General features: G+C 33.4%; 4 protein-coding genes across 4 annotated transcripts; 2 read left to right on the top strand and 2 right to left on the bottom strand.

Moving 5' to 3' along the window:
• Positions 1-3653: 3653 nt before the first annotated feature.
• LOC142544744 (heme-binding-like protein At3g10130, chloroplastic) lies at positions 3654-4559 on the bottom strand. The gene has a single exon (XM_075651781.1). It carries the CDS (start codon positions 4396-4398, stop codon positions 3796-3798), a length of 603 nt encoding a protein of 200 aa, XP_075507896.1. The 5' UTR covers positions 4399-4559; the 3' UTR covers positions 3654-3795.
• A 705-nt stretch (positions 4560-5264) lies between these two features.
• Positions 5265-8425, top strand: LOC142544743 (uncharacterized). Its single transcript, XM_075651780.1, has 7 exons — positions 5265-5631; positions 5719-5980; positions 6803-6988; positions 7081-7744; positions 7832-7905; positions 7995-8057; positions 8138-8425. Exons 1-7 carry the CDS (start codon positions 5449-5451, stop codon positions 8173-8175), a joined length of 1470 nt encoding a protein of 489 aa, XP_075507895.1. The 5' UTR covers positions 5265-5448; the 3' UTR covers positions 8176-8425.
• A 2244-nt stretch (positions 8426-10669) lies between these two features.
• LOC142544742 (uncharacterized) lies at positions 10670-11725 on the top strand. The gene is made up of 3 exons (XM_075651779.1): positions 10670-10827; positions 10917-11243; positions 11358-11725. The coding sequence occupies exons 1-3, from the start codon at positions 10755-10757 to the stop codon at positions 11498-11500; spliced, it is 543 nt and encodes a 180-aa protein (XP_075507894.1). The 5' UTR covers positions 10670-10754; the 3' UTR covers positions 11501-11725.
• Positions 11726-13864: 2139 nt separating this feature from the next.
• On the bottom strand, positions 13865-16729 carry LOC142544741 (laccase-7-like). Its single transcript, XM_075651778.1, has 6 exons — positions 16616-16729; positions 16338-16489; positions 15993-16237; positions 15775-15903; positions 14410-15369; positions 13865-13995 (listed from the first exon to the last, which is right to left on the bottom strand). Exons 1-6 carry the CDS (start codon positions 16712-16714, stop codon positions 13865-13867), a joined length of 1716 nt encoding a protein of 571 aa, XP_075507893.1. The 5' UTR covers positions 16715-16729.
• Between the last annotated feature and the right edge of the window lie 6578 nt (positions 16730-23307).

Here is a 23307-nt window from a genome sequence, read left to right as displayed (position 1 = left end):
TCGGTGCACTGTCGTTGGCCGAAAGTTTCTCCATATCTTTCATTATAAACCAAACATGATCAAACTTGAATCCTTTAGTGAAATTTTTATCTTGCATCATTAAATCATTTGCCATGTTCAACTGCAAAAAATATGTTACTCGTACAAAAAATAGACTTAGAGTATTCATGTGAATATAATAATAAATACTTACAATATCTTCTTCAGATGCGCCACTCGGCTTCAGCTTTTCAATTATACTAACACATCCACATAATTTTCTAACAGTGCGGAGGATAACTTGCATGCGACATTGCAATGATCTGATATTGCGTACTTGCATGTTATTCGATTTGCCGGGATTGAAAGCTTCTTCAATCTGACTCCAAAATCGTTCTTTAGATTGGTTTATACCGATGATAGGATTTTGCGAAACGTCAAGATAAACATGACACATGAGTTTATATTCTTCAATAGCGTAATTGGTTGTTCGGAAAATGGATTCCATTGAATTTCTTTGGACAATGAGATTTTTTTGTTTTAGATTGTAATGTTTATGATTTAATCAACCAACAAGAAGTTAATTTATAGTGGGAATGTTACCTACCTGTCAAAAGTGCATCTACCAGTCCAAACTCAGCTACCATTCAAGACGTATCTACCAGTCAAAAGCGAATCTACCAGTCCAAACTCAGCTACCATTCAAAACGTATCTACCAGTCCAAAGTGCATCTATCAGTCAAAAACGTATCTACCAGTCCAAAGTGCATCTACCAGTCCATAATGAAAGCATGTATCATAATGCACAATTTGATAATCGAATATGAACGTGATCTTAGTGCACCGATTCAAGATGCTAGGGAAGCACCGACTCCAATGGTTGAAATGACTGTCAATAAGCATATCCGATTTCGAGAATTTCTCGCTCGATATAAAAAAATAAAAAACAAAGATGCTCATTATGCATTACGAAATACTTTAATTGATAATTTATGGAATGAATATGGTCGTTCAAATATTTGAAGTTGTATTTGTAATATGTTATTTAATTTAATGTCATGTATTAATTTTATTTCACCAATTTAAATTATTTTTATTTCAATTCGTATAATATAGATTTAAATAATAAATTTAAAGTAATTAAATTAATCATTTTTGTAATATTATCACAATTATTAAAAATATAATATTAAATATATCCAATATAAAATGTAATTATAATTATATCACTAAATTTATAGCTTATAAAAAAATTAATAAATAAAATAAAAAATATTCCGAGAATATTCTTTTTTTAGAGTAAGATTTGAAGTAGATGGTTTGAAGATGAATATTGAATTTGGTGCAGAAACAACACTATTTTAGAGTAGAGTTACTTTAAAATAGAGTTTTGGGTTGAAGATGGCCTAAGAGACAAAGCGTTGATAGTGGCGTGCACGGTGTACCAGACTACATCGCATGCTCAAGATTTTTGAAAGATCGCAAGCTCAAGATTCTTGAAAGACAATGGTTTGAATCAATAGAACTTTAACATTATACATAATCTAGTATAATAAGAATTCGTAAGATTCGTCCCCTTACATTTTCTTTAAGATTTGTAACTGAAAATAATTTCTGTGAAAACAAACTCCTTTTTGCAAGTTTTTTTTATACGTAAATAAAATTATACAAAATACGCCTACACAATACAAATACGTGCTAATAGTCTACTAGTTATCCAACTATGTCATCATGATAAGTAGAGTCATGTTATATATATATATATATATGCACAATATGGACTACACATTAGGTTACAAAATACATTTAAAATAGCAAAAATATCCTAATGTATTTTTGAAATAGTTTTCCAAATAAAATACAAAGATAATTTTGTCATGCATTTTGTAACACGATTTATAATTTTTATTGTATATGTAGTGTCATGTGGAAACAACAAATACAAGAAATGAAATAATACATGTTTATCTTTGTGAAATAAACTATATGAACCGGTGTCTACGTTGTCGAACAGCTTTTTGTTGCTAGCAGTCCAAATAGAATCAACCATGCATGACATGCATAGCAGTCGATCTCGAAGATCTACGGAAGGCCTTCTTAAACCGTTCGAGCCTACTCCTGATAAACTCGATATTAAGGCCTCTAGTGTGACGCCAAACGGTACTGATGTGTGTAATGTCATATCAACATTCTTAATGACAGATAAATAAGATAACAAACAATTATGGAAATTGACAAAAGTTGAAAGATTAAATGACTGAAATGCAATTTTGACAAAATAGATAACTAAAATCTAAAGATACACACGTACATTATCAAAATTGTAATCTGTCCTTGCTACGGTTTTATTAATATTCGATAACCTATGTAATTAAAACAGGTTTTGGTGTTGTAGTGCCACAATTCCCAGATCAATTGTTATCAAGATTAATCAAGAAACTATGGATTATCCAACAGCACATTCAACACAGCAAGAAGATATATCTGATTAAGGACTCAAGAACACAATGTATTCGGCAATAGAAATTGCCTACGTCCACTGTTGAAGCTCGGATCAAGATTTTATTGATCCACATTTAAAAGTTTACAAGAGCGTTTACAGAATGAAAATTTTCTCATATCCCATCTACGTAGAGCAATGGACTATATATATATATATATATATATATATATATATATATAGCTAACTCAAACTCTTCCCCACTAAAAGTAGTCTTCTTTGAGCTTCTATTAGTTACCTCTACTGAGGGGCGGAGCCAGAAATATGGCTCCGCCCGGGCTAAAATTTTAAACTCTAGAATTTTTTAATATTTTAAATTAATATACCCGAGCTAATATCATATTATTCTAAAATTATACAAAATTTACCTATAAATTTTTTCAAAAAAAATTGGGCCATCCGGGCTAAAGCCCGGGTACAAGCCTACATAGCTCCGCCCCTGCCTCTACTTGCTTAGCATCTGCAGATTACGCGCGCACAGATATATATATATATATACATATCCCCGATCTGTGTCGATGCTCCTTCAAGGTGAATGCACTCTAATTGATATGTTGATCTTCTTTCTAACAAGTATGAGGTTGAGTTGAGGACAATCTAAAATTGAATATACAGTATTCTTGTTTTTTTAAAAAAAAAAAACTTAGAAGAAAAGTGATTCGAAAAAATTTAATATGTTATGGTTTTGCTAAAATACTAAATAAAATAAGTGTATATATATATATATATAAATCTACTTTATATTAAAATTTAATACAGTAATACATAGTTTACAGCAGGTTCATGGAGATATATTTAAATTAAAGGAAAAAGGTTGAGGTGGGAGACCTGAGTGACTCAATTTTGACTTATCCCTAGGGCTGGGCTATAGCCTATATGTCGACATTAAAGCCCAACTCAATTTTATTCCATTAGACACAAATATTTCAACGAAAAATAAATTTAATTTTGGAGAATGTAATAGTAAAACAAATGAATCGTTTCAAATCCAAGTTCGAATTCTTTCTGAAATCTATTTATTCAAGATAAATTTGGGCATCCAAATACAATCGCTCGATTTAGATGTTGATTGTCCAAATACAATGTGCATTCAACCCCTTGTATACAATCACATGATAGGAAACGAGTCTCTATGGTTTTGAATGCACATTGGTTAGGTTGACAAATCTTCAAGTTTAACGCGATAATCTCAAAACACGTCATATGGTAAACAGTGGTGATATCCCATTTTATCATCTAAATGGTCATTTTCAGTTCACTTATTACAAAAAACTAAAGAAAAACTCAAGAGTCGTACACAAATGATTCTCCAAAGTTCACTCCACCGGAATCATGACCTCGTTGGTCCTCAACGGGGGCAGCGTCCATGGCGGATTGTACCGCGCCAGAACAAAATCCCCCGCCACCTTAAATCCATCTCTCTCCAAGCACGCCTTCAACTTCTCCACCTTCTCCGCCACCACTTTCTCACCCGCCACCCCGCTGAACCTCACCACCGCGTACTTCTTCTCCCCCTCCTCCCTCACCACAACCCTCTCATCCACCGGCCGCGGCGCGTCCTCCGCCTTGGCATACTTCGACGGCAGTATGAACTGCATCGTCACCGATTCTCCCCCGCCCTTACTCTTTGTAACCACCGGCGCCGTCATGTCTATCTTCTCCGAGGATCCCGTCTTCGTGATCACCGGAGCTGTCATTGCTATCTTCTCGGGCTTCGAGTTCTGGGGATTGCCCAGCGCGCCTATGTAGTTGGCGAGTATCATGAATCCGCCATCCTTGTTGGAATTGAACTGGGTCGGATCGTATGTGACCTCCGCTACGACGGCGGATCCGTATTTGCGTATTTCGTAGTCTTTCGTCGAGTGGGTTACTTCGAATTTCGGAGTTTCAACTGATATTTTTCCTAACATCATCCCCATGGTGACTGTGATTCTTGATCCTGCCAAACGGTTAGATCAAGAATATATAGGGAATGATTACTTGTGGAAGAAGAAGAATTCTTACAAAAATTTTAAATGGGATTTGCCAAACGAATGGTGAGAAAAATGGGGAGGTGGGTGGAACTCTTTCTGCCACGATTTTGCCCATTCCACCGCGACACAAGTCTTTTTTATTTTTATTTTTATATTATATTAATTGATAACTTTTTAATTTAGAATTTAAAAAATCTTTATTTAATATAAATTAAATAGTAGATATAAATAGACCGGACTATGGTTCAAAACCGGAACTGTTTTTCGAAATCGACACTAAAATGCTCGAGAACTAGAAGGACGGACCAACGGTTTCACGATTTGGCCACAAACATGTCCAGTGTTTTGAGAGATTTTATCAACTATTCTAAAATAGATAAATCATATATCTTGAAAGCAACACAGTTGCCACCGTTGGTAAGTGATTTTATAAATAAAATTTAAGAATAATTGGTGAGCTATAACATTTTTGCTTCATTTCAAATTCAATCGTTGTCGGGTCGTTTAGTAAATTTTATGGATCTTCGAAATAAATCATTACGCATATAAATATACATGTAAGCCACATGATCATATAAACTTTTTAATTATTTGTAAGGTGGGAAAGGTTCGAACACGAACCAACGCCAACTAATGACATTTATGGTGTCACTTGAGCTAATGGATATAATCACACTCACACCAAATTGAACACGAGGGGCAATTAATAAATTTGTTCTTTTGAGGGGGTAAAACTTTTAGTTTCCCCTTTTTTGGGTGCAGAACGAATACGTGTCTATTCTCCGGGTGCAATGTGCAAATTGGCCCTACAGTTGGAGGGAAACCATAAAATTACCCCAAAATTTAACCGCTCAAAAACAAATCAACAGTCCCTCCAAGTCCATGCTATCTTCTTCATTAAACCCTCCAAAATTTTGAAATCCTCCTCCACTCTTAGATTATTTGTTATTCAGTTCCCCCGTGCGCTCTTCATTCTGAATCTTCCTCCGTAAAGAAATGGGTAAAATGGGCAAACAAAGCAAATCAAAGAGACCAGACGCCGTGGGTAAAGGGAAGGTGACCCCAGTTCAAATCGCATTCATCGTTGATCGTTACCTTTGCGACAACAGCTATAACCAGACCCGATCCAGTTTCCGCTCCGAGGCATCCCATCTCATCTCCAAGTCTCCCGTTCAAGAAGTAATCATTAGTTTTGATTTTCTGTGATTTCATGTCAAAATCTGTAATGGGTCTTGTTTGTTTATCTATTTGCTTCCAATGTTGAAGGCTCCGAAGACCTTGCTGAGTTTGGGGGCGATTTTGGACGAGTATATTACGTTGAAGGAGCAGAAAGTATCTGTGGATCAAGAACGGTGCCGTCTGGAGCAGGAGAAGTTTCGGGTTCAGAATCTGCTTAAGGGCATGCAGGATGTCATGAATGCGTACAATTCTAGTGTTGTTACGCTGCCACCTCCGTTGCCGCAGCCACCTGCTGTTGCATCGCGGGTGGTAGTATCTCAAGCTGAGGTCTCTGTTGTGGCTTCTGCAGGTACCCATTATCGGCAATAGCTTAATTTTGCTATGTTTTCTTGTGGTAATATCAGTAGATTTTTGCTGGGTTCTCAATTTTTCTTTCTTCTATACTTATGTTCGTGTGAAATTAGATAGCTTGATAAGCTTGAAGTACGGAATCATCTTTCTTGTCATCCAGTTTGTGGGTGGCGAAATTACAATGATGAATGGCGTGTTTTAGTCGTATTGGTAGGATTAAGGATCGGTTGTATTGATTTGATGCATCAATTTTGCGGGGCAGACCCTGTTTGCCCTGAGTGGTTATGCCTTGTACTTAAATAGCGCATCTGCACACGAGAAATGTGAATCATAAAATTGTCTCAAATTTGGCCTGTAGCAGTTTTGTTTATACATTTCCTTCTTAAGGCCTCCCAGGTTCGAATTGGGATAATCTCGATATGTCGATGGATTCGAAACATATATGGTCCACTCACGGAGTGAATATTGTCCTTAAAATTGTCATTTGATTTATTTAACCATAAAGCCATAAAAATTTTCTTTACCAGTAATTGTTGAACTATTAGCACAACCCTGTGGAGGTCTTGGTCAAGAGATGCGCACATTACCCTCTTCCGATATTATAGCACTCATCAACAATGAACTGATAGAAATCTCATGGGGAAAAAATGGAATCTAGCGTGTACACATGCATATACATTAATTCATATTTGCATAACTTCTGCAGCAACCAAAATCTGTTTGTATTTCACTGTTCTCTATGAAATGCTTCCATCTTATATAAATAGCTCCAGAAAATTGTAAATTGTTGTCTAATGAACTTAGTTATTATGTTCTTCAGGCTGCCATCCCATGTACCATAGTCCTGCGATCATGTCTACGTCCAGGCCCTCAAACAGCCAGCCAGATCCCTCAAAATTTTCAACTCCATCGATCAGCAATGGAAATGCAAAAAGGCAAGGACCAAAAGATGTTTCAAATGCTTCGACAAATATTAAGAGATCTCGCAGATGCATAGAACCAAAAGGTAAATTGTTTAAAGAAAAGCGTCACCTTTCTGCTTACAGTTATCTTATTGGTGCTTGCTTTATTTTTTTCTTTTCGTATATGTCATCCCAGGTGCAGAAGGGTGTAATGCAGAACACAATCAAGATAGGTCTTTGATAAATTCTTTGTCGCATGTTGTTGAAAATGCTCATAATGGATCTCTGATTCAAGGATCTAATGTTGTCAAATGTTTGTTCAATGAGCAAGTTCAATCCCCTCCAGTGAATTCCACTGTCCCTAAAACACCTCCACGAGCTTCTTCTCAACCCGACAAACTTGTTTCTTCATCGGACATTTGCTCAGCTGCTGCTTCCACTGAAGTCTCTACTCAACAAATCATTTCAAATAACTGCACAATATTCTCTTCAGAGACAATTCGAGTTACCCCCACAAAACAAATTGGCTATTATTCAATAGAGAAAAACCATTGCATCACAACTTGTTCACCTGTTAATACAAGCGTCAAGAAGTTTAGCATGAAGGACCATGTAAAAGGCAAGCTGGATTTTGGTGTTCCGGAATTACCAATGATTCCAGAGCACCAAACTCCAGAGGGTACTTCAACATCTGAATCCGACTTAGATGCAAATTTTCTTGACATGGATTTTTCAAATTTGGAAGCTTTAGGTTTAGACTTCAATTTTTCCGAGTTTCTCGCTGGCTGTGACTTTGAAAGTGAAGGACTTGGTTTATCTTCGCAGCAAGTAACGGATTCATCTCCCGATTCTCATTCAGGGTATCTATTTTGGCTTCTCTACAAATACCCTTTAGTTGAGAATAAACTTTTATGCCTTAACCTTATATTGCTGCACATTCATTTCAGGTCCACTTATACACCTGAGAATGTTAACATGGACGCTCAGCAAATAACATCACATAAAGAAGTCAATTTAGTGGGTAAGCTTAAGAACTCGAGTGTTGTATATTTTGATGCAGTCTTAAGTTGTCCTACGGAACTGAAGTTGCTATATTTTCTTGTATATTAGGTGGTTCCGATTCTGTGGCAGCCCTGCATGCTGTCACTAAATGTATCAGGATCGTGAGTCCTGGTAATTTTCTATTCCAGTTACTTGGTTATTTTAACTAATGCCTGGCTTTGATTTGATGGAGATTTTTTGATTTGTTGCAGTAAAATGCCATATAAGCTCTCTGAATCTTGAAAATTAGAGATTATGTTAATTGATCGCGTAGATAACAGAGGATATGATCGCATAAAGACCGCCAAAAGTATAGATACTCCAGTCTAGATTGTGCTTAGCTGATTGACTTTTAACAGCAGTTTGTAAAGGTCTTAGATTTATTTGGCTACATGTTCTTCATTCTTAACCATGTTGGATCTCATAAAATTGCTTAAATTTTCTTAACGACTGATGGAACTATTTGGATTCATTTCTTGACACTAGTGAAACTTCATTCCTATTTATCGTTTACGTGACAGACCTTTGGTCTTTGAAAATGTTTCTTGGAGAGAAATGTAAAAGTTGGAGGAGAAGCTGAAAATCAATTTTTTCTCGGATTTCTGAAAATGTAATTTTCTGAAGCAATTGGGCCAAAAAATATTGGCTCGGTTTTAAAAGTTGTAATTCCTATTAAGGCCCAATTCATATTAAGGCCCAATTGAAAATGTATCGGCATGCTAATTGCTACATATAATGAAGGATTACCCAATCTTCTCAAAATTGCTATACGTAGGGATCATCTAGTATGTTGAGAGTCCAATGACTAAGGTCTGGATATGTTATATCGGATGCAAAATTGGCCTAATATAGCATATATAGATTGTAGAGCCACATGTTAAAAATAAGTTTGATTTGCGAAATTGGATTTGTTAGGTTGGGAACTGGGAAGCTGGGGTTCATTACTATTAAATTTCGAATCCGATGTCTCGTCTCAAAGTATGAAATTTTGTCGTCAAATTTGACTACAAGAGCTACCTACGAAATTAAATTAAAGGTTTGTGCTTTTGAATTCCACCAACAGGCTAATCTATTACAAGTTACATGGAACTCATTATTTGGCTTAAACATCTTCATTTTCAAGTCAAAGTCCATTCTTACTTGTAGTAATCATAGATTCATATATTCGAGTTTAAGTTCAATTGAAACTCGAAAATTCTAATTTTTTTTTGCTTGAGTTCGATTAAAATCAATCTCAAGTTTGAGTTCGACTAAAAAATATGTAAAATTGTTAACAAGCTACTCGAAATTAAAGGTTCAAAAGATATTATTTAACATAAATATTATTTTAATAAAATATTAAATCTCATTAATTATTGAACAATGTAATTTGTGTTCGAGTTAGACCGGAGAAAAACTCCAGGCATGTTTGAGTTCGACTCAAATTCGATAGTTTCGTTACAAATCAAATAGTTTTTGAGCCAACTAGAAAATCTCGCGAAACAACTCGATGAGTTTGATTAGATAACCTTATTCCTCTCTTTTTAATTTTCTATAAGTATATATTTTTATATAATATATGTGTAATTGATTTTGCCACCAGTTTTATATTAAAAAATTGATTATTGATAATGGCGGTGGCAGCTCGACCAATAAGAATAGTGATAATTTAGAAATAAGTTATGTTACAAGAGAGTAATAAATTTTATCTTGAATGTTTCAAAATTTTATTGTTCTATATTGACTGTTTATATTTGGAACGAATAAATTGGTCAATAAGTTCTGGGTGGAGATGAAAGTTAGGCATGGAACGATACATTTGGTCAACATTTTATTTATTATCAAATAGAAACTTCATGAAAGATGCTTATATTTTCCATGAAAATTGGGTCTTCAAGGTGACTCCTAATTAACCCACACCCAAAAAATCAAATTATTTTTAGATTTGAATTTTTTTTATTCCCTAATCCTTACATAGGTCTAGAATATTAAATGAAGTAGTAAATATCAAAATATACCCTTATATGGGTTATTTCAACATCCATGTTTCATTCGATATATATTATAGACAAAAAGTTGTGTGAGACGGTCTCACAGGTCGTATTTTGTGAGACAGATATCTTATTTGGGTCATTCATGAAAAAATATTACTTTTTATGCTAAGAGTATTACTTTTTATTGTGAATATCGGTAGGATTGACCCATCTCACAGATAAAGATTTATGAAACCGTTTCACTTACGATAATTGTTCGTTTCATATTTTATATACATGCACCGTGTGATGTAATATCCATAGTACGAGGAAACAAAATCAAGAACGTGTTAAATATATTAATTAATTACGACCTTGTCAAAATTATTATGTAGAAGCTTCCATATGTGTATGAAACTTCAGAACGTGAAGACATCCCAACACGTCTCTATAATATTGAGGAGTCAACTCGAACAATAAAATGATTAATAAAACTTTACGCGTGGGTTCCACTCCTCAACAGACAAGTCGCCAAATTTGACATGCATGGAACCAAATTAAAGTTAGCATTTATGATTTATTAGAGATGAATATTCAAAGCTTATTTTGTTATTATAATTTTAACTACGTAAATAAAAATATGATGTTCAAAAGGAGACGCAAAATGTATTAAATTGCATAAAATTTGGTTACAGATATTTTCTACATTTGGTTTTTATTATTCGTTTATAATCGAAGAAATGACATAGACGCACGCGTATTCCCTCTCTCTCCACCTCCCTATATAAACTCAAATCTCTCATTCCACGTTAACGTCTACAACACACCCATCCAAAATATCAAAAAGCAAAGAAAACAAAAACCAAGAAATCCAACAATGGCTTTTTCTTCCATGAAAGTGCCGATGATTCTCTTCTTCCTCGGCTCTCTCTTCTTCCAAGCAACCTTAGGTATGCTCGATATATGTTAACAACTAATGATTCTTTTATCGGTTTGTTTTATGAATCTTGATTTATGATTGTAATTTTGTTCGTTACAGCCGAGGTTACGTGTGAGAATTTGCCCAAGAATCTTTGTTCCTTCGCGATCGCATCGTCGGGGAAGAGATGCCTGCTGGAAAACTACAGGAATGAAGAAGGGAACCTCGACTACACGTGCAAGACATCGGAGGTGGTTGTGGAGAGGTTGGCTGGATACATAGAGAGCGATGAGTGCGTGAGTGCGTGTGGCGTCGACCGTGAGTTCGTCGGAATTTCCTCCGATGCTTTCTTCTCCCCGGAATTCGCCGCCAACCTCTGCTCGCCAGCTTGCTACCAGAACTGCCCGAATATTGTCGACCTCTACTTCAACCTCGCCGCCGCTGAAGGTACAAAAATTTTACAAAATTCGATATATCATCAAAGGATTTATATAAATCTCTCTACAAAAGGTTAACAAATTGCATATATGATAAATTATTTATATGTTAAATATTTTTCAGGAGTGTATCTGCCAGCACTTTGTGAAAAGCAGAGGTCCAGCCCCCACCGCGCTATGTTGGAGCTTTTGAGCAGCAGTGGCGGCGCCGCCCCCGGCCCGATTGCGGACGACCTTGCTGAGGCGCCTGCTCCGGCTATGTACTAAATGATTTGAAGGATTTCCAATGGAGTTTTGAGGCTCAAGAGTCGAGATTCTTTATATTATTTTACTGTAAAAACGAGAAATGAGGATCTTATTTAGTATATATATTATATGGATGTCGGAAGGAAGTGTTCGGATTCTTTACTTTGGATTAGGTTTTGGTTCAAGTTCTTTTTGTGATACTATCATTCAAATTCGATATTAATAAATGAAGAACTTCTTTAAATATATTAAGGTTAATTATTGTTTATCCTCGCATGTTTCTAGTTAGAACACCGACATTTGATGTTCAAACCAACACCAACAATACTATGTATGTTTTGGGGTTGGGCGATAGGGTTGGCCTATGACCCTGTTGCCCTCCCTCACTTTCCTTTTCTTTTTTCAATAAAATATTGAAAAAATTGAACGGCTCAAAATATATATAAATTAATTGTTAAAAAATCAAATTTTTATTTATATTACTCATCACTATTAAAAAATTATTTTATTAATCCAAACACATTATTCAACATCATAAATCATTTCAAAAATCGTCTCAGCCAAAATTCAATTATACTATTCTGAAACTTGTGGGCAGTCGGCGTGTCATTGAATAATGGCATAACCGGCATTTTTGGGGTCGAGGCTGTTGATCCGGTGTATTCAATAATGCCTGTTGTCGTAGTGTTATCGAATGGGACACCAAGGCTTGCAGAAAAATATGAAGAGGCGGCCATGTAATACTGCCCCCGTGCCTGATTCGCAACAAGAAGAGCATCCACTGTCTGACCAGGAGCCAACACCACGACATCAGTGGTGTAGGTAGCTGTGTACGAGGCATCGACTGCCACTAGTTTAAGTTTATGATCGGCAATCTTGAAGAATAGCTGGTTATTGAGTGCCGCGTTGATTATTCGGAGGAGATATTTCTTTCCTTTCACCACATTTATCCTATATGTTTCTACAAAAAACATTTACCTAGCTATGTTAACAACTATTTGTTTCAAAAGCTCGAGCTCATTAAAGATAGATAGACTAGTTTGACACTAACAATAATGCAATATATCTAGACTAGAAAATTATATGATTAAAGTAGATTCAGCATCAGACATGAGAGACAATAAACATTAAATGTTTAAACTTTATGAAACATGGTAGGGAGTTTCGAACACCAAATTAAAATTTTGATATTCGACATTATGAAATGACGTTTTTCTTAATGAGAATATATCTATCTGGATTTAACGTACTTACCATCGGCAGAACATGGGTAAAGGGTCCCCTGGTTGGACATTAATGGTAAATGCATCGGAAATTTTAGGTAGATCACCGGAGGCCAATGCTTGGTCCTCCACATCAGTAATACTAGTATCCCACCATTCTCCTACAATTCAGATTAAATAAACATATAATTTTATTCTTTAAATGAATTACCATCTAATGAATTACCATGACCATCTATCTATTTGTACTCACCTAGGATGATTGGGAATTCATCATCTGCCTCAATATCTGGCCTAAGGAATGAATTTCCAAGACCAAGACCAAGACCAAGGCCAAGACCAGATCGGGGCCGGGGCCGGGGCCGGATGATTAAGGCTCCATATATTGTAGCCCGGAGCCATTTCGACTGAGCATGCCACCAAAGGGTACGATTTTTTAAGCAGTTGGTAAATGTTTTTCGACTGAGCATACCACCAAAGGGTAGAATTATGAGTGAAACAGGAAGTTAAATGATTGGTTGATTTATAACCGTTGGTGTGTAATAATTGTCTCTTCTCGTTAGAGCAATTGAAACGTGACCTTTGTTTTGTTATATAGTTTAAAATATTTGAGTTGCATCACTACCACCAACTATAAGTTTTGGTAAAATAACAAACGAGTCATACAATAATTTAATTAAATGTATAATTCGAGAAAGAAATCAAGAATTTCTTAAGATATAAAGGGATGTAAGATGTTGATTTTTTTTTTTGGGTAAATTTCTATAATATAAAGTATGTATTAGTTTACTCCAAGATGTAATAATGGAATACTTTTGGCATTACTAAAAAAGAGTAAATTTGTGATAACTATTTAAAGAGATGTGAAAATTAAAGATAAAATAAAAAAAATTCATATCAAAATCTATATATATATATAAAAACATGACTTTAACTAAAATTAAACTAAAATTGGGGAACCAAGGATTGAAGATATCACGAATCATATTAGTAGCTAAGTTCAAGAAGAAAAAATTACATCGTGGAAATACATTTTCAAGATACATTTAATAAATGAAAATAAATAGAATTGAAATCGGTCAAGGAGATGAATTATTGTGTCGACATAAAATATATATATATATATATATATATATATATCAAATTGCGAATTAATACACAATTAACATTTGGGAAAATCTGAAGGAGGTGGAGGTAGAGTTGTTGCTTTAGTCGGTCCATTCTCCACAACGAAAGCTGTGGCTAAACCCCATGGCAAGTGCGCATCCAAATGACAATGAAACATCCACACTCCTGAAATCATTTAAACATAAAGTAAGATAGAGAAAATTTGTGACTATAATAATCTATATTTGTATATTTGTGACATTGATCATCTATTTTGTCAGTCTTCAACCTTGATCTTCGTCTTTTAATTTTTCAATGTGGTGTTGACCTAACGTCGACATAACACTTACATATGCAGTGCTCTATCAGCACAAAATAAAAAAAGAGCTAAATTTTCCAAAAAAAAAGAGATAAAACTTAATTTTACTACCTACATTGAAAAGAGTTAAATATAAGAATGAAAATTGCAATTTTCCCAATAAGCTATAAAAGAAAAACTATATCGTTTCATGCAAAAAATGCTTACCTACGTTGGTCATTGAAGAATGTAGATTTTTTAAAAATATATTTAATAAAAGTTGATGTGATATTTTTTATCACCTGGATTATTTGCACGGAATCGAATGACAGCCCATCCTCCAGCAGGCACAGCAATGGTGTTCCGTTCTAAAGGATTGACAAGGTTGAACTTTCTTCTATCGACCGCGGGATTATAGTTACCAAACCCTTGAGACAGCACGAAGAAATTGAATCCATGCAAGTGTAACGGGTGATTTTCCGTGACAATCAAAGCTGTATTCTGCAACACAATCTCAATCACAGAATTGAACTTCACTTGCTTCACCTTCGCTGATTTTGTGGTAAACAAAAGCGTCTGATTCAGACTGACACTCGAATTAGTGTAATCGAACCGAAATGGTGGATTATTAGGGAAATCTGTGGTGTATATCCCGCTAACATTTCTGAAAAATGCTTCCAACATTGATAGGCGGCTGACAAACTGAAACGAGGCATTGTTCATGCTCGCTGCAAGTTTCAGGCCGAATGGCCCCGCACAAGTTCCATTTCCGGGGGCATCGCAAGCTGAGAGTCCCAGCCCGAAAGTTATGAACATAGATTCGTTGACTGTGAGAGGGACTGCGGGACGAAACGGGGATGAAACAAGTCCAGTTATGTTAGTGTAAAACTTGTGGGCAGTCTGGGTGTCGTTGAATAATGGTAGAACCGGCCTTATCGGGGTTGATTGCGTTGATCCTGCGTACACTATAATGCCGGTTGCGGTAGTGTTATCAAATGGAATACCAGGACCTGCTGAAAAATATGGAGTGGAGGCCATGTAATACCTCCCCGGTGCCTGATTTGCAGTGAGAAGAACATCGGCTGTCTGGCCTGGAGCCAACACCACCACATCGGTGACGTAGTGATTCGTGTACGAAGCATCGATTCCCACTACCGTTAGGTTGTGGTTGGCTATCTTGAAAAATAGCTGGTTATTGAGTGCAGCGTTGATCATTCGGAGGAGATAGGTCTTTCCTTGCTCCACATTTAAATTATATGTTTCTACAAAAACACTTCATCAAGTTAAAAATCATTACTCTATTAAATTAAACTGTACAAGTTAAAAATCATTACTCTATTAAATTAAACTGTAATATTAATGCAAATTAGAGACTAGAAAACATAAACGAGGAAGATGTTTGCGTGCATGTTGATTGGGTACGTATTGAACTTTAGAAATGTGAAAACAAGTACTTGAGACATCAAATGTAATAAATCATGTGGAGTTTTGCACACCAAATTAGACTATTGATATTCGACAGTATGCATTTGAGAAATTATATTCCCGAAAGCTCGAGCTTATAGAACGTTGGCTTAACCACAATTTTTTTACATGGTTTAACGTACATCTAGCTGCATTTTGGTCTAGAAATTTTCTTGATGAGAATTCAAATATAATGTACTCACGATTAGAAGAACATGGAAAAAGATCTCCTGGTTGGCCGTTAATGGTAAACGCATCGGAATTGTTTGACGTAGCTCCCGTGGCCAGTGCTTGGTTCTCCACATCAATAATATTAGCATTCCACCATTCTCCTGCAATTCAAATTTTTTAGTTTTATGTAATTTTATTCTTTTAATAATAATCACCTGACAAATTACAATGACAATGTATTTGTACTTACCTAGGATGATTGGGAATTCCCCAGCTGGATTGGGGAATGGATATGAATGACCAAATCTAGGCCGGATGATTAAGCCTCCATATACCGTGGCTCGGATCCATTTTACGTGGGCATGCCACCAAAGGGTTCCCTCCTGCCCCGTAACGTTGAATCGGTACGTGTAGTTTTGCCCCGGTCGGATCGGGCACTGTGTTGCGTATTCTGGCCCGTCGGACCAGCCACTCAGTATCTGGAAAATCCCATGCCTACGATCACATCAACAATATTTTTCCAAGTAAGATTAAAAATAATTTGCTACGATGTAAATGTGGATATTGATAATTTTAAATAATTTTTACGACTTACCAGTGAATTGATAGGTCGTATGGCGACTTGTTAAAAACATGAACAATAAGGGTGTCACCCTCGTTTACATTGAGAGTTGGCCCGGGAAGAGTCCCATTCACTGCAGTTATTACTTCGCTTCTACATAGTCGGTTCAGCGTAAGATTTTGTACCTACAATAATCCATAAAATCCTTAATATTTTGCAAGAAAAAGCCGAACCCTCAAGGGCATCTACATTTTATGTAAAACCAAGAAAAAGCAGAAAGCCGTAAGCTGCTTTTAAGTATAGAAGTTTACATTGAATGACTGCTCTACAATGGCAGCCAATGCAAACGACAATGAACAGGTCAAAACCGCCAAAACGGAAGCCAGAAACGACACAGAACGTGCCGCCATTGGAAGGGAAAAAGAAGTTTTAATCAGACGATATATTTGAATGCAGAATTGAAGAAGAAAACCCTCTTATTTATATGAAAAACTTCACCAAACTCGAATTTCTATAATATTTAAAGTAATTTTTTAGTGAGCTTGCTTTCCATACGATGTAATTGTATAATATTAAGTTGAGAAATTCCCACGTACGGTAGCGGGAAAGAGTCCTTGTTAACAGCCATGTATTGCCTGATAATTATTCGCGAGGCAAATCAAAAAATTTCGAAGTTGGGGAAACTTCATTGACATATAGTCAAAGAAAATATATTTTATATAAAAAAAATGATGTCATAATGCTACAACGTCGTGGAGATGCGTGTTTCTTGAAACATATCTATGTTTTAAGATTTTTAGGTTTTGATTTTTCTTTGTTCAATTGTTTTCTTATGTAATTAGTGATTTCTCTCTCTCTCTCTCACACAGATATATATATATAATATGACAATTATTTGAACTTTTTCAAAGGTTCAATTTTAAGGAACTAGATGCATGTTTTCAAAAAAAAAAAAAAAAAAGGGAACTAGATGCATGTATAAAGGGTCTAATATCATATATGATTCGATCATATGCCGTATCTACAATCACAAATAGTAGTGGAGATCATTGCTGCTAGTATAAGTACGATAGTGATCCCAAAAAACCTATATCACCTCGTATGTATCCAAGTCTCCAAAATAATAATAATATTAAAGAAAAATTATTTTATTGGTCCACTAACTTGTCTCATTTTGGATTTTTATCAATTAAGTATTTCAAGTTCGGTTTTGGTGCATTGAACTGATGTGACATCGAAAATTACTAATATAACGTCAGAAAATACTGATTTGGTACTATGAATTGATGTCTTGACACCAAAAATTGTTGATGTATCATGCGTTATGTCAACAATCAGAATAAAATAGCCGAAATTAAAATTTAATGTACCAAACCAAACTTTAAATATTTAATGGACCAAAAATCAAATTTTAACAAGTTGATAAATAAAATAGTTATTTTCGCTAATATTATTAATAATAACATTAGACAATATTATATTCTGACTGTAGCTTTATGATTCCACCAAAATTATTTGGAAGCCCATTTCTTGTTCGACTAAGTTCTTATTTTTTAAAGTGCAAGAGGGTTTGTTGAAAATACAATTACAACCGAATATTCATATCCCAACTACGTACGTAACCTAATAGGGATCAATTACAATCACAAATTTGGATGATAATATAACTTATATTGAGAATTTGAATGTGCTAGCTAGATGCTTTTCAGAGACGTGTAAACTCTATCCCATATTTCTAAAATACTATAAATATATTTTTGAAAATTATTTCATGCTTGAGAATTGCTAGTATGCCAAAAACATGCAGTCTCGAGTTCAGCCGGATAAGTGAGTAGCTAGTTTCCAGCATTATGTCTCGTAATATTCATACCAATTAGTAAGCACTCCAGCAAAAATCGGACTAAAAATGCCAAAAATAAACCTATTCATTATATTAAGACCAAAGTTTAATTAATTAATGAACCAAAACCTTATCTCATCTTACCCACACAAAAAAAATCGCCACGCTCATAGATTTATATGTAATATTATACAAGTAAGGTTACAGATAAGAACTTGAGAAGTAAGTTATGAATTCCACGGTCAACATCAAAATCTTCAACATTCCAAATTACAATTTTAATTATGAATTATATATTAATTTGAAAATCCTGTGCAATCGGCAGTATATATTTTTATATTCGAAATTTCCGGCTGTGATATCAAATTAGTTAGACATGAGTTCTTAGTCTTAATAACTAAATTATGAAGCAAACATATTTAAATGTGGCTTGTGTTCCACACAATGTTTATTTGCTGCATATTATAATTCCTCTCTCAGCACTAGAATTTTTGTGATTGGATTATTTCTGATTTAATTCAATAATTCATATTATTATTCTAACTTGTTGCGTGTTATTAATTGATTAATCGACCATTTATTAAAGCGTCATTAATCATTATTATTAAAAAAATGGACCACATTCGAGTTATAACGACGTCAATAATTAATATTATTTTTCTAACTTGTTGCGTGTTATTAATGGATTAATCGACCATTTATTTAAAGCATCAATAATCATTAATATTAAAAAAAAATGGACCACATTCAAGTTATAACGACGTTGTTTGGCTTCAATATACCTTGTATTAATGAACTAATTATAAATTATTTCCACATTCATTTAGACTTCATGTGATATATATATATATATATATATATATATATATATATATATATGTGTGTGTGTGTGTGTGTGTGTGTGCGCGCGCGCGCGCGCGCGCGTGAAAATAGGTACATATAGTTGAAATTGTGACATAAATTTATTAATTTGGGTATCAATTAACTTTAATTGAATATATTATTTATGACATATGCAAGATACGAAAATTAAAACAATAATCACAGATACATATAATTGAAATTACACCACAAATATAAAAATTTGAAGTACCAACAGAATCAATGTAATTATAATTTTCAAGTACAAAATCTTATACTTTATTGAGCCAATATAAGTATGCATTTTAGGTACCAAATGACATAAATTGAGTATGTAATTATAATTTTTGGACAATGAATTAGAACAAAAATTTTGAATATATATATTGTAGCACTCAATTACAAAAGTGAGTATAAAACATTCAAATTACAGCACTGATTTACAGATTAATAGTATCAATAGACTCAAATTGGATATATATATGAACTATAAGTTATGGGTTAAGGAGATGAAATGAAAAAATATGTGGGATAAGATAGTTGAAATTAAGTTTTTTTAACACAATGAGAGAATCCTAATTTATTATTGGATTTAAGAATTGAATCCCAGTTTTGTTAAATTGTCTTTCTGTCAATCAGATGGCAACCACCTGGATTTATAAAAAAAACAAATGTTTAGTTGCTGCACGTTATATTTATTATTTCCAACTTCAGCAATATTAAAATAAATAGTTATATATCTATCATAATATTTTTAATTGTAAATAAAGTTCAATTTCCTAATTCTGATGGGATTAAAGTGTCACGTTCATATTTTATAATTCAAAATTCATTGGTCAATTACTAATAAAATATATCTAGCTGGTCACGTGTTCTTGATTAAACAAACCATTTTTTAAAAGTGCCATGGATCAATGTAGTCGAAAAATCGACCTCAGTTCAAGTTTTTTTTGACGATACCTCAGTTCAAGCTAGAACCACTTTTTCCGCATTAATAGCTAACTTATTTTAACACACATGCATTCAATTCAAACAAACATTAATATTTTTTTACTAAAAACTTTAGTTATCATGAAAAAGGAATACGAAAAAATTAGTTAATTTGTACGTACACGCACAATACGTGTGAGGGTGTCTATGCTCTGGCGTCAAGCAAATTAAATTTAGATAAGAAATACTGTGTCTAATTATTTATTCAAATGGTAAGAAACTCGACTCTTTTCAAATTATCCAAATTTTCTCGACTTAAATTATATTTGGATTGAGGATTCGAGACATTTGATTTCAGATTTATGAATTCTAATTCATTGACTTGTTTGAAAGACTAAATTCAAGTTAATTTCAAAATTAAGTGAACTGAAATTCAATTTTTAAATCATTCTCAAATATATTCCCTCGTTTCAAATCAATCATTATTATTTTGGGCCAACTGTAATTTTCGAGCACAAGCGTATAGTGCAGAGTAAATAAGGATATAAGTTCATTTTCAACGCACTAAGATATCTTGATGTAACATTAATTTCTAGATAATGTGATTCCTTTATCAAATACAAAACGTATCCCCAATATATCAAATTTAAATTCTACACTAAAAAGAATATTATCGGAATATTCTCTATTATTTTATTCACAACAACTATTTTGTTGAATCAAAAACTCTCATAATATTGATTTTGATGATTAAAAGAAATATTGATTTTGATGATTAAAAGAAAATTTTTTATTGTGTTTCTAACATATTTACTCAAGTGTGACGTTGCTAACTCAAGATGGAAGTTAGAACTCGAATTTAGCCAAACTGAAATTATGACGAACTGCGGTGTTTCAATATTATCTCACAGTTCGGTGATACAAATGACCAGCTACTAAAACTACTGAATAAAAAACCAAATTTGACACAAGTAATATTTCACGTCAGTTGAGCTAAATCGGTTGTTATCTAGGCAAACTGATGACAATAAAGCTCATCAGTTTGGCTGATCAACAAGGATCATTTGGGCATGAGCAGTTATCTAAATAGAATGATTCAGTATGCATTACGAAGCTAAGACGATGATCTACAAATCATCTTCAAAAGCCAAAGTCTGAATTGGAGTGTAAGATAATGATAAATGACAATGAATATACTAGTTTTGTAAATACTGAAATCAAAATCAGCAAACCCCATCAGTTTGGTTCAGTCTAGCTAACGAGCCCAACTGATAGTGGACCTCAAAATAGTTAGGGTCGGAAAAAGTGGTCAGTAAGGCAAAAATGATCGTTTCAATATCAGAAACAATACAAAACTTTTCAAACGGTCATATTCTTATGTCTAACATATATATTATTCTTGAAGTCTATAAATCCAACATTTTAAAGAGTAAATACAAGATTTGGAAGGGATTCAAAGTGTAAGCAGCTTACATAAAGAAATCTGCTATAATAAGAGCAACCCCAAGTGTAAGGATACATTTGAGAGATATATACACTATAATTGATTAAATACTCACACACAATCACTCACATAAATGAGAGCTGAGCTTCAAAGACATTAAAAATTACGTTTGTAGTTTTTGCATAAGAAACACTAACATTATACGGATTGTGAAGTTGCGACCTACAATCAAGAGATAAGTCACAAGTTAAAATGAGTTTTAGAAGGACTTGTATAAATCAAAGTCTTTCAAATACATAAACATGGTGATGTAGGAGATTAATAAATCAAAGTCTTTCAAATACACAAGAGGAAAAAAATGGTGATGTAGGAGTTATTAATCTCCGAAAATCCATAAACATATTTTTATCTATAATTGCATTTATTTACTTACTACTATTGTTAAGATGCATCGTTGAAGCATTTCAAATACCAAAATATTGCATACCAAATGTTTGATAAAATATTTCAACCAAAAATATTTTCACATTCAATTTGTATATCTTTTAAATATTTTACCAAAATATTTATTCAGTTTCTACAAATAATTATTTCGAGTGTCATCCGCTTGTTTTGAAAATCAAACTCTCTTTTATTCTCACTTTTTTTAAAACACAATAATTAAAATATCAATAATATCTAAAATAATTTTTATATTGATATTAATTAAAAATATTAATGAATTAAAAATAATAATAAAATCTATTTTAAGAATTAGTTTAAATATTTATCTTATTATTTTAAATACGAAATATTATTACTTAATTAAATTAATTAATTAACTATTCAAAAAAATTACAGTCACACATAATATAATCTAATATGAAGATAAATCATTAACATACAATAAATATTAAAATAATGCTCATAAAATATAAATATAAATAAAACACAAATATAAAAGTTTTAATTAACTAAATTACTATATAAATCTCATAAATGTTCGATTAGTGCATCTGAAGTGAGCATCTATTTTATATATATATATATATATATATATATATATATATATATATATATATATATTATATCAAGCAAGAAATGATTGAAATCTTATATTTTGATCAATGATCATTTCCACATTCCAAGTTGGTGGTGCTTCACTCGCATCTTGGATTGATGTACTTAAGTCACGCTCATCCTCGAAAATCATATTGTGCATTATAATACATGTTGTCATTAAAAATAAACATTCATAGTTATCAAAATAAAATTTGATTATTTTATTCAATGAATAATATATACAATTCAAAACATATATTTAGTTATTTATTGAATAAATAAAGTTTTTAAAATAAATAATTAAAAATACATAATATTATTAATAATTAAGCTTAAAATATATTATAATAAACAATTAGAATAACAAATACAACAAAATAAAAAATTAATAACACTGGGATAACGTTTCAACAAAATCATTGTAGCGTTGCACCAACCTAATGCCAAAAATAACACTGGGTTGGAGCAACAAATCAGACACCACCCCCCTAGATTTAGTCTTTATCGTATTATATGTAATCGTGTTTTTTATTCGATTGTGGATCGCATGTTTGTCAAATTTCTATGGCTGTCGTGTCGAGTAAAGGCTGCATAATGTTGAATAATAAATTATTATTCTTGACATTTAGGTGGATGGCATCGAGCATGTCATTGGTCACCACACGCAGAATCATTAGCTTAGTCTTCCTAAGATCATATTCCATAAAATAATGACAATATTAATTAAATATGCTATCATATCATTCTGGTGATTTCTATATATGGAATTTAAATATTACTAATTAACATGTATCCACAATCGGTTCTCGACGCGTCCATTTAAATATCCGACAACATGTTTTTTTGTTTTAATTATTGGATTTTACTCAATAGCGAATCAAACCAAA

Source organism: Primulina tabacum, chromosome 5, assembly GCF_025594145.1.
Source record: "Primulina tabacum isolate GXHZ01 chromosome 5, ASM2559414v2, whole genome shotgun sequence".
Taxonomy (NCBI): Eukaryota; Viridiplantae; Streptophyta; class Magnoliopsida; order Lamiales; family Gesneriaceae; genus Primulina; species Primulina tabacum.
The sequence above is the reverse complement of the archived record's forward strand: the minus strand, read 5'-3'. Positions and strand labels throughout refer to the sequence as shown.